The sequence below is a fragment of the Rhodnius prolixus genome, unplaced genomic scaffold (genome assembly GCF_049639745.1).
Source record: "Rhodnius prolixus isolate KJV_2025 unplaced genomic scaffold, Rpr scaffold_17, whole genome shotgun sequence".
Classification (NCBI taxonomy): Eukaryota; Metazoa; Arthropoda; class Insecta; order Hemiptera; family Reduviidae; genus Rhodnius; species Rhodnius prolixus.
In genome coordinates this window covers 3,047,271-3,068,911 of record NW_027411626.1, presented here as the reverse complement: position 1 = coordinate 3,068,911, position 21,641 = coordinate 3,047,271, and the positions used below count along the sequence as shown (strand labels likewise).

Genomic DNA, 21,641 nt, shown 5'->3' with positions numbered 1-21,641 from the left:
TTGATAAGATAATTTTAATGAAATGCATAATTTTTTTTTTTTTTCAAGTTTCATTCATTCTTTAAAGTTTAAATTTTAATTGGTTATTTTGATATCAAAATTGGTTGTACCCAGGTTCTTGAAATTGCCGATTTTGTTTCGAAAGAATCTTTGGTGTGATATACCAGCTGTCTCAGGGATAAGAAGCAAATCTTTTGCGTAATAAAATAATTTCAAATAATTATATTGACTGTCAAATTTGGAATTTTCAAGAGAGCTTTCTTAGAGGTAAAAAAAATTCTTAATATACTTTTTTGTAAGGCAGCAATAAGTGAGTGAGCCTGCCTGCACTTTCCAATGTTGCTAATTCCTGCTTTATCAACTTCTCAATAACGGTTAAATTTATGATAAGTACAAAAAGATCCTGGTAGATTTTAGGACCTGGAGCATTGTGCGGATTCGCACATCCGTCTTGTGCAATCCTCTTTCGTCTATTTAATGATCGTAGTAAAATTTATACTTTCTTTCAATTATTTTTTATTCATCTTTGTTCAATTTTATTCCGCGACCTCTTAATATTCGGGATCTACCGACAATAAGGTAGACTATAAGGGTATTATTTCTTTCAAATGTTCTGCTACTCCTATTTCCGATGAAGTTAATGAATGTATCATTCTGCATAACACTCAGTGTGATATTTGCGGAGATTTCTTAAAATAATTCTTCTTACAAATAGAGTAAGACAAACTAATGGAGAGAAAAAACAAAAACAGATTACTACTATGACATAACTGCAGATGAAGCCGACGAATAGAATCGTAGAAGAATTGGTAGATGAGAGCAATTCTCTTCTAAGGGGTAGATTTGATGAGTAGTTTGAGAATGGCGGATTGTCTTGGCAGTGTGTCGTCATTGTGATGGTTAGTGAAGATGAAGAGGATGTGATGATGTAGCGGGGGGGGGGGGAGGAGCAGGACACAGAGAGAGAGTGATGCTGCGTGTGTGCGAGTAGTAATATAGCGCAGACGCGGTCTAGTGGGTCGCTTCTACAGGCGGTAGGAGTGGTACGAACTCCCCAGCAGTGCTGTGATGGGAGCCAAAGAGATAGTATGTTCACGGTCAGGGTGTCTGAGTACATAGTGCTCTCGCTCGACAATCTACGGCTACTGGTGTTCGTCTACGGTCTGCTAGTGGCAGTGACAACCGCTGAATACCATTTTCCCGGCCTGGAGTGTCATTTCGAAGGTGCCTGCCAATGGAAATGGAATACTTCCAGCGTGCCAAGTTTCAGAGTGGTCACCGGCCAGGAAGTGAACAACAGCTGGGTGCCTGGAGACGGGGCTTTAGGAGGGCCGTTCAGTGACGCTGACAATAGTACACATGGTAAGCTTTCGCTTTGTCACACAAAATCACTCACTTAAAAAAAAAAATTTCCGCCATTATTTCCCAACACAACGGTGAAAGCCTTCCGCCCAAATAAACGAACAAAATTCGGCCCCCTACCCAAAAAAAAGTCCGGCTCAAAAAATGCTCAAAGACTTTGATTTCGGTCGCTGCAAGATACAAAAACAAAAAAAAAACTTGAGAGTAAGGGAAGAAAATAGTTTGGGATGCTGTGTGATAAGAGGGGGGTGTTGGAAGCTTCTCCGCCTTGCCGCCGATCACTGCTAGATCGTGTTGCGGAGATCGATATTCTCTCCAGCCTCCTCGCAAGGTTCCCACCCTCGCTGGACCAACCCTTATAGTGCTGCCTAGTCCTACTAAATTCTGTTTTCTCTTGATGAGCAAAATTCTATTGTTGATACTCACATTCTTCGAGCTGTGCATTTGGAAAAAAGAAACGTGTATTTAATATTTTCTAATATTGAACGATTTTCCAAGACCGTACATTACACTAAAATGAAATTTTAAAAGAACATCTGTCCAACCATTCTTTAAGAACTGGTTTTTTACTAAGTAAAACTCTCTTATTATGGGTAAGGAAAAGTGTTTGTCTTCGCGCAGATTTGCGAAGAATATATTTCAGCTTGTCGAGGATTCTAGTTCCTGTATATTTTCATTATATTTTATTTCACAAGAAGAGAGGTACTCCATGAGCGCCATTTTTTATTTTGGTATTCACTTAACCTCAAAACAGAGATCTTTCTGGTTAAGTCCTTGATATTTTAGCAACACTAACCGAGCGAGGCAAAAGTAAGGCTAGGCTCTGAGAAAGCCCTTTTTTTTTAGAGGAACGTGTCCCCTTATTTCCTTCCTTAATCTTGCCCTTTAATAGAAATCCCTGGGGTTTCAAAGTCACAACTTTCTTTAGCATTTTCATCGAGGTGTTTACTTTTCTATAAAAACTGTGAGCTAGTGTTGCTAACAGATTCTACACTGAACATCGATTTCAAAAAGAGCTACACGGTAATATTTTGATAAATTTAAGCGCAGCAGTCCAATGGAGCGGATCTATTTCAGGCTTGCAGACGTCATTCGGTCTCTAAAATGGCCTTAGCCAAAGGCGATAAAAGATAAGTTCTCAAATGGAATTACGAGAGCTGAGGAGCCTCTAAGTGTTCGGATTATTTTGGAATTTTCCCGCAAAAGAAAAGGCGATAACACAGAAAATCTAGTATATGGAAAACTTGCACGATTTTTTTCTGTTACATATTCTCAAACTTTCAGAGAATTTTCTTCAAACTACTGGTCTTTTGAGTCACAGTATACATCTTTTAACCTGTACATTACATTAAAATGTATCCCTATAGCGAAACCTTCCCTTACCTCTTCGCTACAAACGGCCTTAAAATGAATTTTTCTTGGTGGAGGGAAGTTCACAGGAAATTAAAAGAAAATCCAAAGACGTCATTTTTCGAGAAAGAAAACAGCAAATAGGTTCACTTGATTTCATCTTTATTTATCTTTAGTATACAAGGGAACACCAAAATAGCACTGCTGAGGAAATTTACCCACCTCTTTCCTTACTCGGATTTTCCGGCAAATTAAATATAATATAAAAAAAATTGTAAAGCTAGATCAAGAAAATTATTACACAATTTTTAATTTTATTTTGTTTAAATTGCTTTAGTAAAAAAGGTCGGTTTTTTTTCCCTTTGTTATTGGCCTCTTGAGCTAGCAAATCAGCCATTTACATTCTTCTTTCGAAGCTTCTTTAGTATATTGAACATTTACAGAGATTCAAAAACTACAAAATTCTGGAAATAATGCACCCGCTTTAATCTTAAAAAACTTCCCAATTATTAAATAGTATTCTAAGAAAAGGCAAATCGGTACAATCTGGATTAAGAGCCACACAGGGACACAGGTCTGAGAGGAAATGAAATCGTGGATCGTAAAGCCAAGGAAGCGATCTCCCTACAACATACATCTCCATACTCAATGTTACGTCTCCGATATTAAAAATTATGCAAATGCGGGGAGTGCTATACCGGAATGGCAGCGGATATACCGAATTGTCAAAGGCGAGAAAAGGCCAATTTTACACAGCCATACAATCTAGTGCCCCCCAAAAGACCATGGTTTTACAGATGCAAAAATAACAATAGGAAGTTTGTTAGCACACTCATTAGAATGAGGTTTAACCACAAATTATTCGCCGCACCATCTAGCCAGGATTGGTGTGGGAAACATCTCACCAGTGTACCTATACTTCTGGAGTAATAGCATACGCCACAACCATCTAATCCTGGAATGTGCTAACAATACTAAAGGAAGAGAACGATTGTGGAGGACTGTTCTAGCGACTGGATGTCCGTTACCAGCCACCAATTTAAATACTATTCTGGCAGCTGATGATGGTCTGGACAACAAAATGGTCGTTTAAAAAAGGACGTAAAAAGGACTGATTCACTTTTAATTTGAAATGTTTAGTAAAATGTTCAATTCTTCTTAATATAATACAGACAATGCAGCCCAAAAATTACCCTGGGAGAAACACTTTAAAAGAAAATTCCCTCACCCTTAATTCCCTCCAATAATCAATTTCCTTTGGAAAATGGAACGCGGTAAAAACCAAGCTTACTTCACAGTTCACAGAGGAAGGAAGAGTGTGTAAGGCGCCCCTTTTGAGCTGATATTTTTTTTGGGAGGGGGAGAGATATCTCAAAATGTAATTCCGGTTAAAATTCAATTATTTCCCGCCACTTTGTCACGATTGCATTGTTTTTCAGTAAGTTGCTAACGTAAGCATTGGAACATTATTAATAATAAAATTGTTAATTTTAAGCTTAGGTAGCTTAAGGGTGGTTTAGAAAAACAAAGCAACTGATAAGAAGAAAATGATCTTTACAGGGTTGGGCGGAAGGCAGCCAACACCTGTTTTGCCTAACGGTAGCTATTAACTAAGAGCCTAAGTAAACGGAAGTATCAAATTCTCTTTAGTGAATTTGCATTTAGTTATCATCGCTTACTTACTCAAGGGCTATAACGGTCCATGAAGGACCCGAGCCTCAGCCACTAGAGCTCTCCTCTCCACTCTATCTCTATCTCTTGCCGACGTCCTCCATCTCTGGTGACCAAGGGCTTCCAAATCTTCCTCCTGCACGTCGGTTATCTTCGCTTATCTTTTTTAATATTAGTTGCTGGAATAATTAAGAGAGCCATTCACCACTTTCAAATTATGGCAATTCGCGCAAGGTTCTAACGTTAAAAAAAATTGTTAATTATTGTTTATCTATAATATGGGAAGGTAAACGGCAAATCTTTAGATGGAGTAAGGGTACGCGGGGGGGGGGGGGGGGGGGTTGAGCGAAATGATTAGCACAGCATCAGAGAGAAGCAGCATTTGTGGTGGGTGGGCGATGGACCGATCATCACAGCGGGTGGTGGTATCGTAAACACGCAGCAGCGCCACCAGGAGTTGCAACAAGTACTCTCCTACTGAGTTACAAACTACCACTAACTTGAATATCTAGCACAGGGGAATGGGGCATCACGATCTCGCACATATTTTACACTAAAAATCTGTGAACCCTCTCTACGATTTCCTTGTTGCCCACAAATCTAGTTTACCTGATTTTATTTTTTCCTTTACCTCTTTTGCTGAAAAGGAAACTCCTATGAACGTGTCCAATTTTCTGAATCTCCTATGAATTTCGAAAAAGTGTTCTTCTAGTAAATGGTCAGCATGTGAAGAAAATATCTCAAAAGTTGTTCTAACATTGACGCGTCTTTAATCACACAGCAAGTCAATCATTCAATTTGACCTTTACCATCCTTGATTTAGTTGAAATTCGACATCAGAATCCTACACTAAACGATCCTGGTGTTCCCCCCTTACTTGGAAGCTAAAATGAATGGCTCATTTTGGTATCGTATTATCAGCTCTAGATGATGCCATACTGGAAGAAATAGGTTTTATAAAATTTCGTGTCCAGCTTTCTTTTTAATTTCTATATTTCTTAGGAGAAGTTACGGACTACTAAGGAAACTCTTTGGACCGAATTCCTCCATGAACTTACAAAACAAACACACTTTACAAAACACTATTACGACCAATATGGACATATGGAGCAGAATTGTGGGGCTCCGCCAAACCATCCAACATCCAATCAATCCAATCTTTCCAGTCTAAAGTCCTCCGCCGAATCGTTAACGCACCCATTCTATGTCCTCCAACCGCACCCTCCATCATGATCTCAATATTCCGAATGTAAATGAATTAATCCACTCCCGATTCCTAAATTTCCACAGCAAACTCTCTGTGATCACCCAAATCCTCTGGCTCAATCACTATCCACATCGTCCCATCCTGAAAATCCTCCACGTCACTCTTAAAACGGCGTTGGCCACATGACCTCATTGCTTCCTAAACTCCAATAAGTTCCTAGAGAGTTCCAGCGCTGGCTGGTTTCTCTCATCCCGTCATCCTGGTTGTGACACTGAGCCAGCCCTGTGACACAATCAAATGTTTATCTGTAAATACACATTTGCTAGATGCATATTTTGTACAGTTGCAAATAAATAAATAAATAAATATATTTCTTAAGACTTTGGTATTCCATTCTGCAGCTATTTGTTTGGATCTTGAGCAGAAATGTGGTTTTGTTTTGTAATTCTCCATTACTCCGTGTTATTGTTCAAAGAACTCTTCAGTTTTCCAAGTCGATTGGCTTGGATTAAAATGGCCTCGGACTTGTCTACATTTCTTCCTATGTCCACACCTTTTCCGCCAACTCTCTACTTTTCCAACTACGTTTTTTTCCTGCCGTATATCCATTACCGTCATACAATACAGATTTTGAGAATTATTTTGAGGTATTTTTAATTGATGCTTATACTCAGAAATTAGGACAGAAATAGATGACGTTAGAAATGTGAATGGGAAATAATTTCTAGAATCCGTTACCAGAGAAACGCAGACGGACAGAGCGTTCATGGGGGAAATCCCAGACATCCCACCGCTATTAAACTTAAAAACAACACATACACAACAGAAAGGGGGGGAAAAACAAAATGTATCTCATTTTGGCAGAATACAACGTTGTTAGCTGGACCAAAGCCATCCAAAATGTATGATGCCAAAACTACTAAAACTTTAAGAACGAGTTTAACCTATAACTTCTATTTTTTATATTTAACCTAAAACAGAGAAGGTTATATTTTGAAATCAGCTGAGGTTAATGAGTTTGTGTGACCATGTTACCTAGTTTTGGTTCGCCACATAAATTAATACAATACTAATAGTTATTTTGCCAAATCTTTAGCTAGAGGAAACATTGCTTTTGTGAGTGATTCCTGTAGTTTCTGATATTGTCCAGTCACTCTTACTTAAATAACGGCTAAAGATATGTTTTGATCGTTGTGAGCGCTTAGTGGAACGCACCGTTAATGGACGTTTTTGTTATATTTTTTTTTTTTTTTTTTTTTTTTACAAAAAGTATACAATGCTAGTAAAAAATTTAAAATATAAATTCCAAAATTTGAAGAAAATCTGTAACTTTTAATGATGCCACCTAAGGTAACAGGAAGTCGTGTGAGTGTCCACACGAGACATTTCCGTTTTAGAAGCGTCAGAAGTACGAGTTTATAAATAGAGGAGATTATAGCGTAGGCTAGTTTGCCATTCATCGTGACATCCTTAGCTGTTCACTTTTAAACCTTATTTACATTCTAAATATGTATAACTCACGTCATCTCCAACATGGTAATGCTGCTCATCTTTTTTTTTTTTTGTAAAAAAACGTGTACCCTAATCCGATGAGTACAAAATTTTTGGTCTTATGGAAATCGATATCTAGTCAGCGGCTCAATGATTTATTATTTGTGAACAGTCAGATTTCTAAGCCTGACGGTTGACAATGAATAAGATTCAGGCAATAGTTATTACTTACTATAACTATCCCTTTGGGGGGGGATTGTCCTGAAGTGTTTGACTTCCTTAATTTGGAGAAACCATGCTCATAATAGCTTTGGAAGAGAGTAGTAACGTGAGTAGCACCACGGAGTAGTTATCTCCAAAAAAAAAGGGAGGCCTTACTGGAGAGTCTAGGGAATCATTTGTTGAAGGGGAAATAAATCCCCTTCAGATTGGGGGTGGGGGGAGAATACCTGAGGCTTACTTGGTAAGGTGGCATCAGGGATTGATTATCATCAACTGTCGTCATTATACTTTCTGGAACTTCCGTAGAAATGCTGGGGGGATTTGTTGCTAGAGGGAGAGTGTCCTCAACGTGTAACCTGTGGGGGGGGAGCGCAGTGCAATAGACCAGCGGTTCCCAACCTGGGGTTTACGCGAAAGATTGTTTAGGGGTACGCAAAAAAAAAAAAGTTATTATGACGGAAGATATAAAAATTCGAAAAATGTTGCTTTAGTTTTGACTAATATTACACATGGCCCGCATATAATTTACTTCTCATTTATTAACGCTTTGCTGTTTCAATTTGCGACCCCTGCAATAGTTATTGGTTTGAAATGTTTACCTATTCATAGATGATTTTTTTAATAGGAACATATCATATTTACATGTTCTTTACAAGACACATTATATTCAGATTGTTTTACTGTTAATTTTTTTTTTCCACTTTATTTGCATATTTACAACTGCAACAATTGTTGCATCAAGTAAATTTGATCTTACTGGTTCAGTTCTCTTGTAATGAATGACATGGTTAGAGCAATCACCCACTGGTGAAACTCTTTCACAATGATTTAATCACAACAGATCTCTAGGCCTCTTCCGCTTCAAGCGACGAGGAGGATTGTCGTGAAGGTGAGGAGAGGAGAGTTGTTGGACAAGAGGATTAGGATTGAGAGAGCTAGGAGGCTGTGAAAGTTGCGGTAGCGAGACTTTATTAGGTCAGTGACAAAAGGGATGTGTAGGTCAGTGTGTACGGTAAGGTTAGAAATGTAGTATGGAGCATTAAGGATTTTTTGTAGGATTTTAGATTGTAATGTCTGTAGGCGTTTGGAGTTAGAGGGTTTGGTTGAGCCCCACCATATACAGTGTCTTGTAAATTGTCAGTTTGTGATTCACGTCGAGTTTGGATCTGCGGTCAAGTAGTCTACTAAGTAGCTTGTAGCGTCTGTTCACGTCTTGTCGTTTCAGTCGAGTATGTGGGTTCCAGGTGAGTCTCTTGTCAATGTACAGTCCTAAGTATCGTACTACGTCAGCTGGAGGAATCGTTACACCGTTCAGTTGAACTGGTTGACTCGCAGATTTTCTTAAAGTAAACGTAATGTGTACTGACTTTTGTTCATTAATTTTAATTTTCCATTTTCCGGAACCAGGTTTCGAGAAGCTTTAAGTGAGTTTGAATATTCTGAGTGGCTTGCACCGGATCGGAGTGAGATGAAAGTATAGCAGTATCGTCAGCGAATGTTGAAACTGTTGTATTTTGGGAAAGAGGTAAGTCAGCAGTGTATATTAAAAAAAGGAAAGGGCCCAGTATGCTTTCTTGAGGGGTATGCTTCCAGCTTTTATGGGTATAAAGGACGAGAGGGCCTGCCCTTGACGAACGCGGCAGTACCGATCGGTTAAATAAGATTTTAAGATCAAGTAGTAGGTGAAAGGAAGATGATTTTTAAGTTGTGCAGTAAGCCCGAGTGCCAGACCCGATCAAAGGCCTGAGGCGCTGTTAATTTAAAGTTACAATACGTAAAATCAAGAATACGAGTATTTATTAACAGATGTTAGGGGAACTCACTAAGGAAACAATCAGGTAAAGGGGTACACTAATGAAAAAAGATTGGGAACCGCTGCAATAGACGGATCACTTTGTTCGCAGTAACATTGGCTAAATTATTTAGTTGCAGTAAAATGAAGTCGTGAGAGTTTGACTTTCCGGCCAGAAAAAAAAGGACGATAGTTGACTTGAAATCCGGTGTAAAGTTAAAAATAAACGGGGTCATAGAAAACGTTCAGTGGAATATGATTCTTTTGGTTCTAAATTTAAATATATCCTTGATTACATTTATTTATAACTATAGTTTTATTTACAGCGTGGACAGAATAAGTGAGTTGACTGTACACATTTGCGGGGACCAAGATACAACCTTATTATTACTTCTTTAAACGAAATTCTCTATACCAAACTATTTAAACTGCCCCTGATGATGGATGTAAGTCTGTAATTCAAGTATAATCTCCAAAAATCACAAATCAGCTCCGATTACCGTACCTCTGTTTATAGTAGAGTCAGAGAAGTAGTAAAACATTCCTCTTTTACTACTGAGAGACAGATAGGACGTCACCAATTGATTAGAGGAAGAAGGTTCTATTAGATCTTCCGTGGGTGGATACAGTGGGGAAGTGTCGTCTTCAGACTCCGGAAATACAAAGTTGCCTAGTGATAAGACAGGAAATTTAGTTAAAGTGAGAGATCTTCAGGAGATGGAGCGCTCCGTTTTGTATTCCCTTAACCCAATTTCATTCAGGTTACCTTCCTGTGGTCTCAGCCAAAGAATATAAATAAACGAGTTTATACTTCTATGGAGTTGCTTGGAAATATTATCAAAATTCAATTAGAAATTCAATAAATGCTATAATTTTGATATAAGTACATACATATTTAGCGGTAAACTTCAGTTTTGATTAATTTCCTATTTAACTGAAGCTGTACAGAGTCACTTTTTCTAGCCAAACTATTCATTTTCTTGATTGTCGTAGTAGATGTAACAAGAACATTTTTGATGGTACACGGGAAATGTTTTTTACAACTTGCGAGTGTGTGTTGCTTGTATCCACCATAACTGGGAAACGAAAGAAAACTACAACTAAGGATTCTTCTAAGAAAGGGGTTTTATTAGGCTTTTCCTTTAAAGTATCGTTTTCGTAGTTTATTCTTGAGGATAGTAATGAGAGATTAACATCACGCACTTGTGACTAGACTCGTAATTCTTACTTTTATTTAAAAACCTTCAGGAAAAAATAAATAAAAACGAAAAACCCCTAATTTTGCTCTCGTTGATCCACATAAGTTGTGCTAGTCACAGTTACATAACGCAAATGCTGTCAACATTCTGTTTAATCTGTTCCATATTGTGACCCGGAAACCTTTCTAACCTTAATCGTACCAAAAATAAACTTTAGGAGGTTATCTCACAATTCACGTTTTATTTTTATTCAGTTTTATTATTTTTTTTTTTTTCAGAGAAAGATGCTTTATATTTATAGGCAGTATTTCTGGCCCACATTACCTATATGGAATAAATAGTGCGTATATGATGACACGGTGGGGGGCAGATCGAGGTGGGAAGATAATCGATTATAAATAGCTTTCACAATATTAAGGTTTCCACAAACTTATGAAATCCTCATTCGGATTAATCAATTTTTACTCACTCTTCTGTGTAAGAGGAACAATTCTCATCTTATGGATTATCGATTTTGATCGTTTCCATCGGAAATATCCGTATAGATGTCCGTGCAGACAAAAAAAAGGTTTTTTTTTTATTTTAATTGGTTTATTCGTGTTTACATTTACACAACGTATCTCAAAAAACAAAAATCACAGTTTAAATTTGATGTTTCGGGCTTACCAGATGATAAAAAATAAAGTTTTGATAAAAAATTAATTAAAAGTAAAAAAAAAATTAAGAATTAAAAAGTCAAAATCACGAGCTCGCGTATCACACGTCAGGTTCACCACTGATGAGGTGGTGTTTAAATAAAACAGTCTATGAAATGAATATGCTATCAATAATAGCTTAATAATGATACTTTAAAATGTGTTATTCCACTTATTTATCAAGAACACTGCAACGTAATAAAAGCATTCACTGGTTATAGCGGGACTCTATTATATTTCTTATAACCTTCCACACACGATTGTTTTTGTTACTATCGATAAGCAGTTGTTATATGTTCACAAGAGGTAGCCCCTGCGTTACAAAAGTTTAACCATTTTACCAAATAAAGTTTTCAGTTTTTCAATATTTCCTCGAAAACGGCTCAAACTTGATTTTCTTTAAACTTAGTTTACATAAAAGTACATCTAAAAGGTTTATTTGAAAGATTTTCCCAGGAAAATTTGATTTTATTTCCTTGGGAGAGAGAAGGGTGATTAGGCTTTCCTCTAATTTCTTTTTATTGCCCTGTGTTACTTACTACCAGTATTGATAAGAATCAAATGTGGAATTGAATTTCTAAATTTGAAGAAATTAATAATGGAAGAAATTGGCTGAATTTCAGATTACGATAATTTCTGTTTCGGTAGTTGGCATTGCTGGTCACTAAATTTGTGTAGTGATGGGCTATACGAGTCCGCCTGTGGAATCATTGGATTTGAATCAACTCCAGGGTCGGAATCGATTCCAAAAACTCGTTCATCGATTCCAGTTGCCGTACCTATCCTATGCTTTCGTGCAAATATCATGCAATTTATTAAATATTTTATTAGTACTTAACTTCATCAGTTAATAACAAAACTACATGTAATTTGCAACAGTTTTAAAAGATATATAATATCTAATTGTTATTGACAACATCAAATAAAATTAGCTTTACACAAGAACAAGATTTAAAACAAAGCAGTTTTGTTAATATCCAGCAGGACCACTGGGAGGTTGAAGTTACCCTGCCAGGAGGGGAAATGAAATGGGAAGGAAATAAGGTTGTTAAAGGTATCAATGATGTTAGTTGGACCTTAAAATATGTACATGCAAACAAATTAAAATATAACAATGAACATAAACTAAGAAAGATTAACGAAATGAAATTATATTACTAAATATTTAATAATGAATAAAACTAAGCCGTCTATATATATATATATATCCCAATACAAAACAAAATGAATAATTTTTATCACAGCATTATCACAGACTAGAGAAGGATTAAAGTTTAAAGCTACTTAGAACTTAAGAAATTAATTAATGTAAATTTTTATTCAGAAATAATATCATAGAAACATTGCTCGACTTTAATCTATTGCGTCTGTCAACTAATATTTGTCCAGCTTTAGAGAAAATCCTTTCGCAAGGAACTGAAGTGGCTGGAATGCATAATCTTTTCAAAACAACGTCATACAATCTGGGATATAAGTCTTTCCTCTCTCTCCACCAATCTAACGGATTGGCTTCTCTATTTAAAAAAGGTTCTGCCAAATATTTGTCTAATTCAATTATACTGGCAGATACTGGGGTCTGTTTCGCGTTTAACGTTTTAATTTTTGCATCGAATTCCCGCCAAAGACTAGAAGTAGAAGTTGTGGATGATGGAACATCGGTAGATAACGAAGCTTTCGGAATTTGAATAAATGATAATTTAGTGGCAAGAGAATGGTACATTTTCCGGAATTTAATGTCGCTCGAAAAACCTTCGTTTTTAAATCGCGGATCTAAAATCATCGATTGACCTATAATTTCTACCGATTCTAAATTGGAAAACCGATTTGAAATATTAGCGCAAATTACTCGAGCCATTGATTGTATTTCAGGTCTGTAATTTGTGTGCAAAAATTTTGAAACGTGATCGGTCATAAAGCGCGAGAATATAATAATTTTAGAAATTGTTATATAATTTTCCGAACTTACTTCGTCCGTAATTTCATTAAATATCTGCAATAACTGAACCGCGCTCTCTAATATTTCCCAATCGATTGTTGTTATATTATGTTCACCCTGTAGATTTAATAAAGCTATGGTCGCGATCAATGGCTGTTTGGTTTTTAAAACGCGATCAAACATTATAAATGTGGAGTTCCAACGAGTGGGGACGTCTTGTTTTAATTTTAATTTTGGGAAACCCATCTGTGTTTGTGTATTATGTAGCTTGGTCAGAGAATGAGAACTTCTTTTAAAATATTCTACTAAAGCTTTAATTTTGTCGGTCGTTACGCGAATTTCTGCGATTCCCGAATGGACAACTAAATTCATTGAATGGGCAAAACAAGAAATATGCCTCCAATTGCACTGCTTTACTGCCGAAACAATATTTGCACCATTATCAGTAACAACGGCAGTTACTTTATTGGTGAGTTCCCATTCTTGGACCGTGGATTGCAGGTGTGAGGCCAAGTTATTCGCTGTATGTCGTTCAGAGTAACTAGTACACTTCAATAAATGTGTTTGTAAATTTGTGTTTTGGTCTATGTAGTGGGCAGTTATAGCAATAAAGCTTTCATTATTCACCAATGTCCAACAATCAGTTGTTAAACAAACGGCATTTACTTCGTTGAATCTACTTTTTAATTTTGATTCTTCCCGCTTATAAATCATTGGGAGTAAACTGTTGGATATATACTTTCGTGAAGGTACATTATAACTGGGGCAAAGCAATTTAATTAATTTTCTGAACTCTTGATCTTCAACAATACTAAAAGGATGATATTCTTTTACTATCATTTTGAGCAATTGTTCATCAATTTCCTTGGACTTACTGGGGTGCAAAGGTTTGATTACTTCTACAAAGTCAGTCAAGGATTTTTGAATTACCGGAGCCTTATGGGCAGATGAAGAGAGAGGAGCGACATCTGCAACTTCTGAATGGATGGAAGCTAAACTAGTAGAGGGAAGCGAGCTTAAATTTTGAGTGTCTATAGAAGTTAAATGAGATTTCTTAACAGGGATCTCTTCAGTGCTTTGCTCTGTATTCTTTCTTTTATTGAATGATATAGGATGTTTTCTCTTCATATGTCTGAACAAATTACTAGTAGAGCCACTTGTAAAGCTAACGATTTCGTGGCAATACCGGCATTTAGCTTTGACAGAATCAATAGAATTAAAGTGATTCCAAATTTCACTGCGTTTTGGCATTTGTCTGAAATTAATTTACTAAAAATTAATAAAATATTAAATTTAAAAAATAAGAAACAATAGTAAAAAAGGCGATAATAACCCCGTAGTTGATGGGCAAAAATAAATAAATAAATAAAATAAAATAAATAAAAAAGTAAAAAAATTAAACTAATTTATTAAATATTTTGCTTTTAAAATATTTTCAAATATTCAATAAAGAAAAACAAAAGATAAAAATGAAATAATTATTTAATTTAGGAAAATATTAGTCTTTGAAAATATTTTAGAAATCAACAAAGCACATGCTCTTCAACTTAATTAAGATTTACCACTGGAAAACACCCTTATCTGCTTATCATCAGAAGACAGACACACATGAAATATTGTTATCAGCACGAAAGATGAAATTGAAATGGCCCTTATTGCTATAGCTACATATCTAGAGACAAAAAAATTATATTACCTAAAGAGCGTACTTACTACAGACTCCCTCCCACTCTTATTACCTATTTCACAAACATTCGGCGATTGGAAATATTTTTTAGCAAAATATTATTCTATTTATTCTAAGCAGATTCTTAAGATGATTTTAATTTTTAAAATTTATTTTTGTTTATTACTCTTATAAAATACGAAGAATTTCAAATAAAATATAATATACAAACACAGAATGATTTAGTATGCAGGTGGAGTCAGTCGTCGTTACCATGGTAACGGAACCGTTAAACGACTCCGGTTCCAGCTCCAGCAATTTCTATTGGCTAGAATCAGTGAACGAAAAAGTGGAACGAGTCCGGTTTCAAAAGGATTTAAATCACTCCGGATTCGACTCCACCAACTCCAGTGGATTTAACCAATGAAAATGCTAGAGTTGGGCCGGAGTCGTTTAACGGTTCCATTACCATGGCAACCACGACTGACTCCACCTGCATACTAGATCATTTTGTGTTTGTGTATTATATTTTATTTGAAATTCTTCGTATTTTATAAGAGTAATGAACAAAAACAAAATTTAAAAATTAAAATCATCTTAAGAAAGCGTTATTATGTTTTTTGTATTCAAATGAAACGAATATTTAACTACAAAATATTTCCAATTGATGAATGTTTGTGAAATAGGTGATAGAGTGGGAGGGATACTACAGTAAGTAAACCAATTAGGTAATACTACATTTTGGCTCAGTTTTACTTTGACCGTCATGCGGACATGTACACGTTTAAACTTACGCCAATGAAGATAAGAGTAAGAGTGTCCAGCGCTTAGTTAAAGATTAAGCACACAGCTTTTTCTTTTTGTAAAACAATAAGATAATATTTTAAAAGCTTGATATTCAATTCTTATTAGATAAATATTGTGAGTAATTATAATTTTGTTTGAAGGGTTAGAATTTTTATGGAATACTTTCCTACCCATTTCCGTTTCTCTATTGAATCCTCTTGAAGCAAGTTAACTCCAGTCTTCCAGTGGTCAAGCTAGATAATGACAAAATTGCTTTAATTTATAATTGACTAGCCTATTTTTGGGTTAATATTTGTGTTACGTTGTTAATTTTATATTTATCAGAGCAACTGGAAATTAGGGATAGTACTTAATGTGTGTAAAAGAAATATAGTTTTGTTATTAACTGGAAAAGCTAACTGTTAATGATATATTTTAATAAATTACGTGACATTTGTTCTTATGTTTAATCGTTCCAAAACCTCTGCTGTCTCATTTTCATTTTAATTTTTTTGGGGCGGGGCGGAATCACTTTTTTTTAAAATAGGGATTTGAATCAACTCGTTCCACCATCGGACTCGTTCCAATGGAACGAGTCCGCTCAAATAGCCCATCACTAAATTTGTGAAGGGTTAATTGTAAAAGAAGGCTACGTAAATCCTGATTCTTAGCGCTTTGAGTTTCAATAAATGTTTGCTCTGTGAAGGAAGATATAATGAAAAAATTACAATGAAAAATAATTAAACTGGATATCTTGTAATCTAATTAGTGATGGTTACTTTCTTGAAGTGAGTAATTTAATAATAATTTCATATTACGCCTACACAATGTATTTCCTACTCACTACTAATTCCATTTATTTGAACAAGCAATTATGAGTAGTATTAATTTGGGTAAAATAATTAATTTAAGAGAGATTGAGTTGATTAAAGCACTGGACGGATTAAAGTTAATCTTTCGTCAGATTTTCTTTAACTTTTTTTAAAAATTTGACGTGAACACCTGCATTGACTTCCTCTTTCTCAAATTCCCATTAGTAAATTTTATTGAAACTTAGAAATTATATTTCTCTTTGAAACTGCTAGCTTTTCTCGGCTGGCTTCATAAGAAGATATAAAGCTCTCTTCTGAAGTGCTGTTTCTGGATACTGTGCGGTTCCAAAATCCGTTTATTTGTGAAATGAAATATCTGATCAAAGTTCCGTGTTTGGAAGAATGTCAGTCCACTGGATGTCGTATGTCTATAGAGAACGTTTTGTGTTTTTTTTATTTTTTTTTAATTTCCTGTACTTCTGTAAGGTATTTTAACGATTTTTGTTTGAAGTTGGGCATAATCTATGTTAGATCTATCACAACTTCAATTGAACGTTTTCCCCAGGCATGTTAATGAGGTTATGAGAGAAGTGTTATGTTTCCTTAAACACTCATATTTTATGAATTTTAACTGAAGTTACAATCTTTACGTTCTTTTCTTCCACAATAGTAAGAGAAGTTATTGTAAACGCACAGATTTACGAGTTCAAATTTTCACTTTGAAATGTCTTTTTTTGAATTTCTTTGAGTACGAAAAAGTGGTTTATTATCCACCGTGATTAAAAAATAAAAGAGAAATTTGAAATTACGTAAAAGTACTAGCAGAAGACGTCATAATAAGGTTTTGGTCAATTTACTAAATCGGAAGCACCCCACCTTACTAAAAAAAAAAATTAAAGCATTTTTCTAGGAAAATTTGGAATTAAGGTATTTTCGTGGAATTTCTCTTCTGGAAAAAACCTAAATTTACCCAAAAAATTATTCACCTTTTCGACAATAGAAGAGCTTGGTGCAAAAAGGAGTTATCTACATTTTTTTCAGAAAATGTGTTTAGTGGCGTCCCCCTATTGTATGTTCAATTCTACATCTTTTGATGCATAAACGAGTCTTTATGCAGACTCGTTTATTATTACTTATTCTCTAGCGTAGGTTAGATTTGGAGCAAAAATGAGTTTTCTACTGCAGATAACTTTCTTTTACATTCCTTGGAAAAAAAAATTATTAGGTTTATCTAATGTTTATATTAGGTAGATATTATTTTTCTTTTTGACAGACATAATAATATACATATCTAACATTCGCTTCGACAAGACACAAAATGCCACTTAAAAGCTCAAAAACAAGAAATCTGTTGACTAAAGTACTTAATATGTACTCAAGTTTTTTACTGAAAATTATGATTTTGGTGCTAAAAAGAGTTAGCTGCAAAATAACTTTTGCTTATAGCAAGCTTAAAAAAAATGCCCTAGAAAGTTCAAATTGAGCCCCAAATGACCCCATCACAATATATTAACTAATCCTTACAGCAGACACAACATAAGGAATACATCATAAAGCATATTTAGTTTTTTGTCCCTACTCAAAATTTTAAAAAAACTGTAGATACTCCTTTTTGCACCAAGCTCTTCAATAGCTCTTAGGCTTTCTGTACCTATGTATGCTTCGTAGGTACATTACAGACACATACCTGCATCTATTGTAACTTCTAACCACCACATAAGTTTACATTCATTTATTTGACGTTAAAAATATACGTCCATGAGTCACGAGAAAAAACATGGTTTTACTAAAAATGTTGGTGTGAGTTTGCTATCCCATAAAATCTCCGCAAGGGCAAACAGTGAAGTGATATTTTACTCAGTTAAACCGTGGCAATGTACAATATGTCCATCTTAATATGCGCCAATTGAATAATGTACGATAATTTGTTGCGCAGTGTTTAGTAGAAGGCAACACTGAGACTAATCGTAAGATCGACTTGTTAAGAGTTGGCAGTACTATAAATCTCACTAAATTTGAATAGGATCATGATGCTGGGAAATATTGAATTGATTTTTTAGCATTTGTTTAGATTTTTTTTTTAAAAGGACTCCATTTTTTTTTAAACTTGATGTTCTATAACTATTACTTGAGACGTTATTCCCCAAAAAAGCGATTAAGGAAAGAGGGTACGTAGATTTCTTCTTAAGAATCATTTTCTGAGATTTATGGCCCTGCCTCTTGGCGGTCGGCTGCATGTTACGAAAATCGAGTTTCGAGAAAACTCTTCTACCGGAAACAGCTGTTGTCAATCAATAGATTGTTTACTTTCTCGAAAATGACCCAGTGGCCTTTTCTGCCAACGTTTTATACACGTTACATAGATTCATATTTATATTCTTACACATGTTTCTAGTAAAATTCTTTCAGATCAGATCTTGGGTAGGGGTAGGCGTAATCTTTCCTGTAAAGTTACATTCCAGCGTAATATTCTGTAACAAACTTTAAAATGTTGGTGAATATTAAAAATGGCTTAAAATTGTAGGAAGTTAAGGAAAATTTGAGTATTAGACCCTTGAGAATAGTAGTGCAAGAAAGTTCACACTTTTGAGGGGGGTTATCACTTGTTATGGTAGTTAACAGTCGGCTTAGATCTCTCATGTGAACTATTAATAACTTCACGAATCTGATACTTCGCAAACGATCCGATTTAACGCATGTGAACTACAATTATGGTGGCCGTATTATCTCAGATAATAAATTTACTGAAAGTTATCCTGCTAATGTTGCTGGATATCCCAGTCCTAATAATTACACCCTGAGGATTAATGATAACCAGGACAAAGGAAACATGACCTTATTATTTTGACCCTCCTTAACGTCATTAATGAGCCCTTAGAACGGGAGCACATTATAAGGTTAAAGGTTAAAAGGGTGGGTGGGGAAAGGTTAGCGCTTATATCCAGAACAGTATTTGCTTTGAAAGCCTGAAAAAAATTTTAAAATACTTAAAAGATTTCAGAAAATATGGAGAGCGGAAATCAGGCCTACAATCACTTACCAGTGTCGGAGTTCAAGCTTTGAAAGACTTGGAATTAGAAGTAAATGTTTTAAAATCTAATTTAAGAGAGAATTATTAAAAATAAAAGTTCTCAGTTGAATAATATGTTTGTGAGAGTGATTTGTGTGTACATTGCTGAGGTAAGACACTAAACTCTTGCTCTTCCGATGAAGAAGATATGGAAGATAGTTGTGGTGGCTCGGTGACTATCTTCATTGATCGCATTCGATCATGATGAGTAGAAAGAGTCTGGGCTCTGAGCATCTCTGACGGTTAGTTCCGGTTACGGGAGTTCTTCAGCAGTCTTACCATGGCTCTTCTTCAACTGAAGTGCTTCTATTCGCCGATAATTTGGATTTTTTTTTAAAAAATTAATTTTTCTTCTTGTCAGACTGCCTAAAGTGGTTATCAGTTTTGGAATGCTATTCAGGAATCCAGGTTGATAGTGTCGTGAAGTTAAATGCCATGTTATTTTTTCCGCCCCATCCCAAAATAATTACAATCACAATTAACTACTCAATTGCTGACCAATCTTTGGATAGAATTTATATTGTGAAAGACTTCTAAGGGAACCTTACTTTTAGCTCCTCATATTGAGGAGATTTTCAGAAAGGATGCTGCAAGAGTATTGGGATTTGTTTGGAGGCATAGTTAAGAAGTTACAGATATCAAAGCAGTGCTGGTTGTAATTTGTTTGACCTAAGGATTATGGAATGTGTCTCTGAGATACAGAAGCTGTATTGCAAAAAGTATGTCTACTGGCTTTATTAGAATTACTTTAAAGTCCTCAAAAACTTTAGGCTAACTATTAAAGCGATCCTCAAGAATGGGCATTTCGGCAATCTTACAAGATTGTAAGATGATGCAGGAACTAGTCGCATCATTTGTTCTTTTTGATGAGTTTACATGTCGAAGGATTGATTCATTCCTGACAGGTCATCTTCTCGGATACCAAGGCGGTCTGTTACCATAAAGTCTGTCTAAGGCTGGTGTGCGACTTCTTAGGAATCCTGACTTTTCTTTCGCTTCCCTAGTGGCGGGAGTGGATGGAGATCATTCTTATGCGTTCTCGTTCAAGTGAGAGAGTGCAGGAGAAGGTCGTGCTAAAAAGTGCAGAGCTGGCCTCTCTGGCATACGATTTTAGTGGGATGCTGGATGAAATGGGAGACCGACATCCCGGCGTAGTGTGACGGTAGTGTGCACAGGCCTGGATCGATGTCTGGATGTGCGCAAGTCGTTCCCGAACAGGTCCCAGGGAACTCTCCACCTACCCTCACCGCTGCCGACCGGCCAGTTGCCGACAATGGCGTATTCCCTCATAAGGTATGAGTTGCCTCACTTTCCTCCTTGCCCTTTGGTATCCTCCCTGCGCGCCACTTCACCTCGCTTCCTTGTACTTCTTTTAAATCGAATCAAGAAACCCAATTTTCTTTTCCTTAACAACAATTAAGCTTATACTGTATTGTAACACAGTACATCAGAAAATTGATATTATTTACTTTTTGTGTATGTTTCTGAGTAAATAATAAATTTCCAGGATATCCTGTGAGAACGCTCCTTTTCTGTCCAATTTAATACTCTGTCTTAATCCTAACTTATAATTAGATAATATTTTTTAATAACTGTTGTTTAAGCTCACGAGGTCTGAAATTCAATTAGATTTAATATCGCGTCAGTAGTGTCCGTCAACGACACCTGATTGGTAGTTGGACCTTAATCGAATATTACCTGGAATTATTTTTTCCCTTCCCAACTTCTCTTTATCGATGTGCTCATTGTTTTGTTTTATTCACACTGCTGTTCTGTACGAACTACAAAACAATGGTTTACACTTAGTCAAAAATAATGCTACGATTTAGTAATCAGTTTATTTTACAGCAGTAAAGAGCGCTAAAATCGAGTTTGAATAAAACTCAACCGGAAGCAAACCTCTTTACTCAATGGATTGTCCAAATTCTCGTAAACGCCTCCTAAATCATATACTCATTACATACTTTACATTACGTTTTAGAGCAATTGTTGGGGAGGGGTTTGAGATAGGCTTTCCTGTAAGGTTTCATTTAGGTGGAATCTTATGATTAAAAACAATACTAAGAGAATCTGCAAAGCGCTTCTTTCAACCTGAGAATCCAATCCTTCGCCATATTATCAACGCTCCGTACAGTTCAAACCCACAACAAAGACCACAGTATCCTCTTGGTTGCCGAACTAATCCATTCAGCACGCTTCCCTGAATTTACCTCATTTTGCATATTGATAGGATGCAATCTATCCCAATTCCTTGGCTCAAGCTCAAACTACATCCAGACAAATCTCCTCGTCCTTTTTTTATCGACATTGGCCGCACGAATTCCTAAACTCCTAGTTCCTTGTCCAGAAGGTTCGAACACTGGTAGGCACTTCTCAACACTC

General features: G+C 35.8%; 1 protein-coding gene across 5 annotated transcripts in view; it reads left to right on the top strand.

Moving 5' to 3' along the window:
• The window catches only part of Alk (Anaplastic lymphoma kinase), a 46,848-nt gene that overhangs the window by 1,646 nt on the left and 23,561 nt on the right, over positions 1-21,641 (top strand). Inside the window, exon 2 of one of the 5 annotated variants that reach the window (XR_012461542.1) lies at positions 115-267. The exons of 1 other annotated variant lie outside the window; for it this stretch is intronic. Coding sequence is in view for 1 of the 4 variants with exons in the window: in XM_074138885.1 (XP_073994986.1) it covers positions 1,089-1,362 (274 nt within the window). In the remaining 3 variants the exon portion in view is untranslated. Of the gene's footprint in view, positions 1-114; positions 268-1,006; positions 1,363-16,013; positions 16,166-21,641 lie in introns of those variants that run through there. 3 more of the 5 variants (XM_074138885.1, XR_012461541.1, XR_012461544.1) reach the window with 3 other exon arrangements.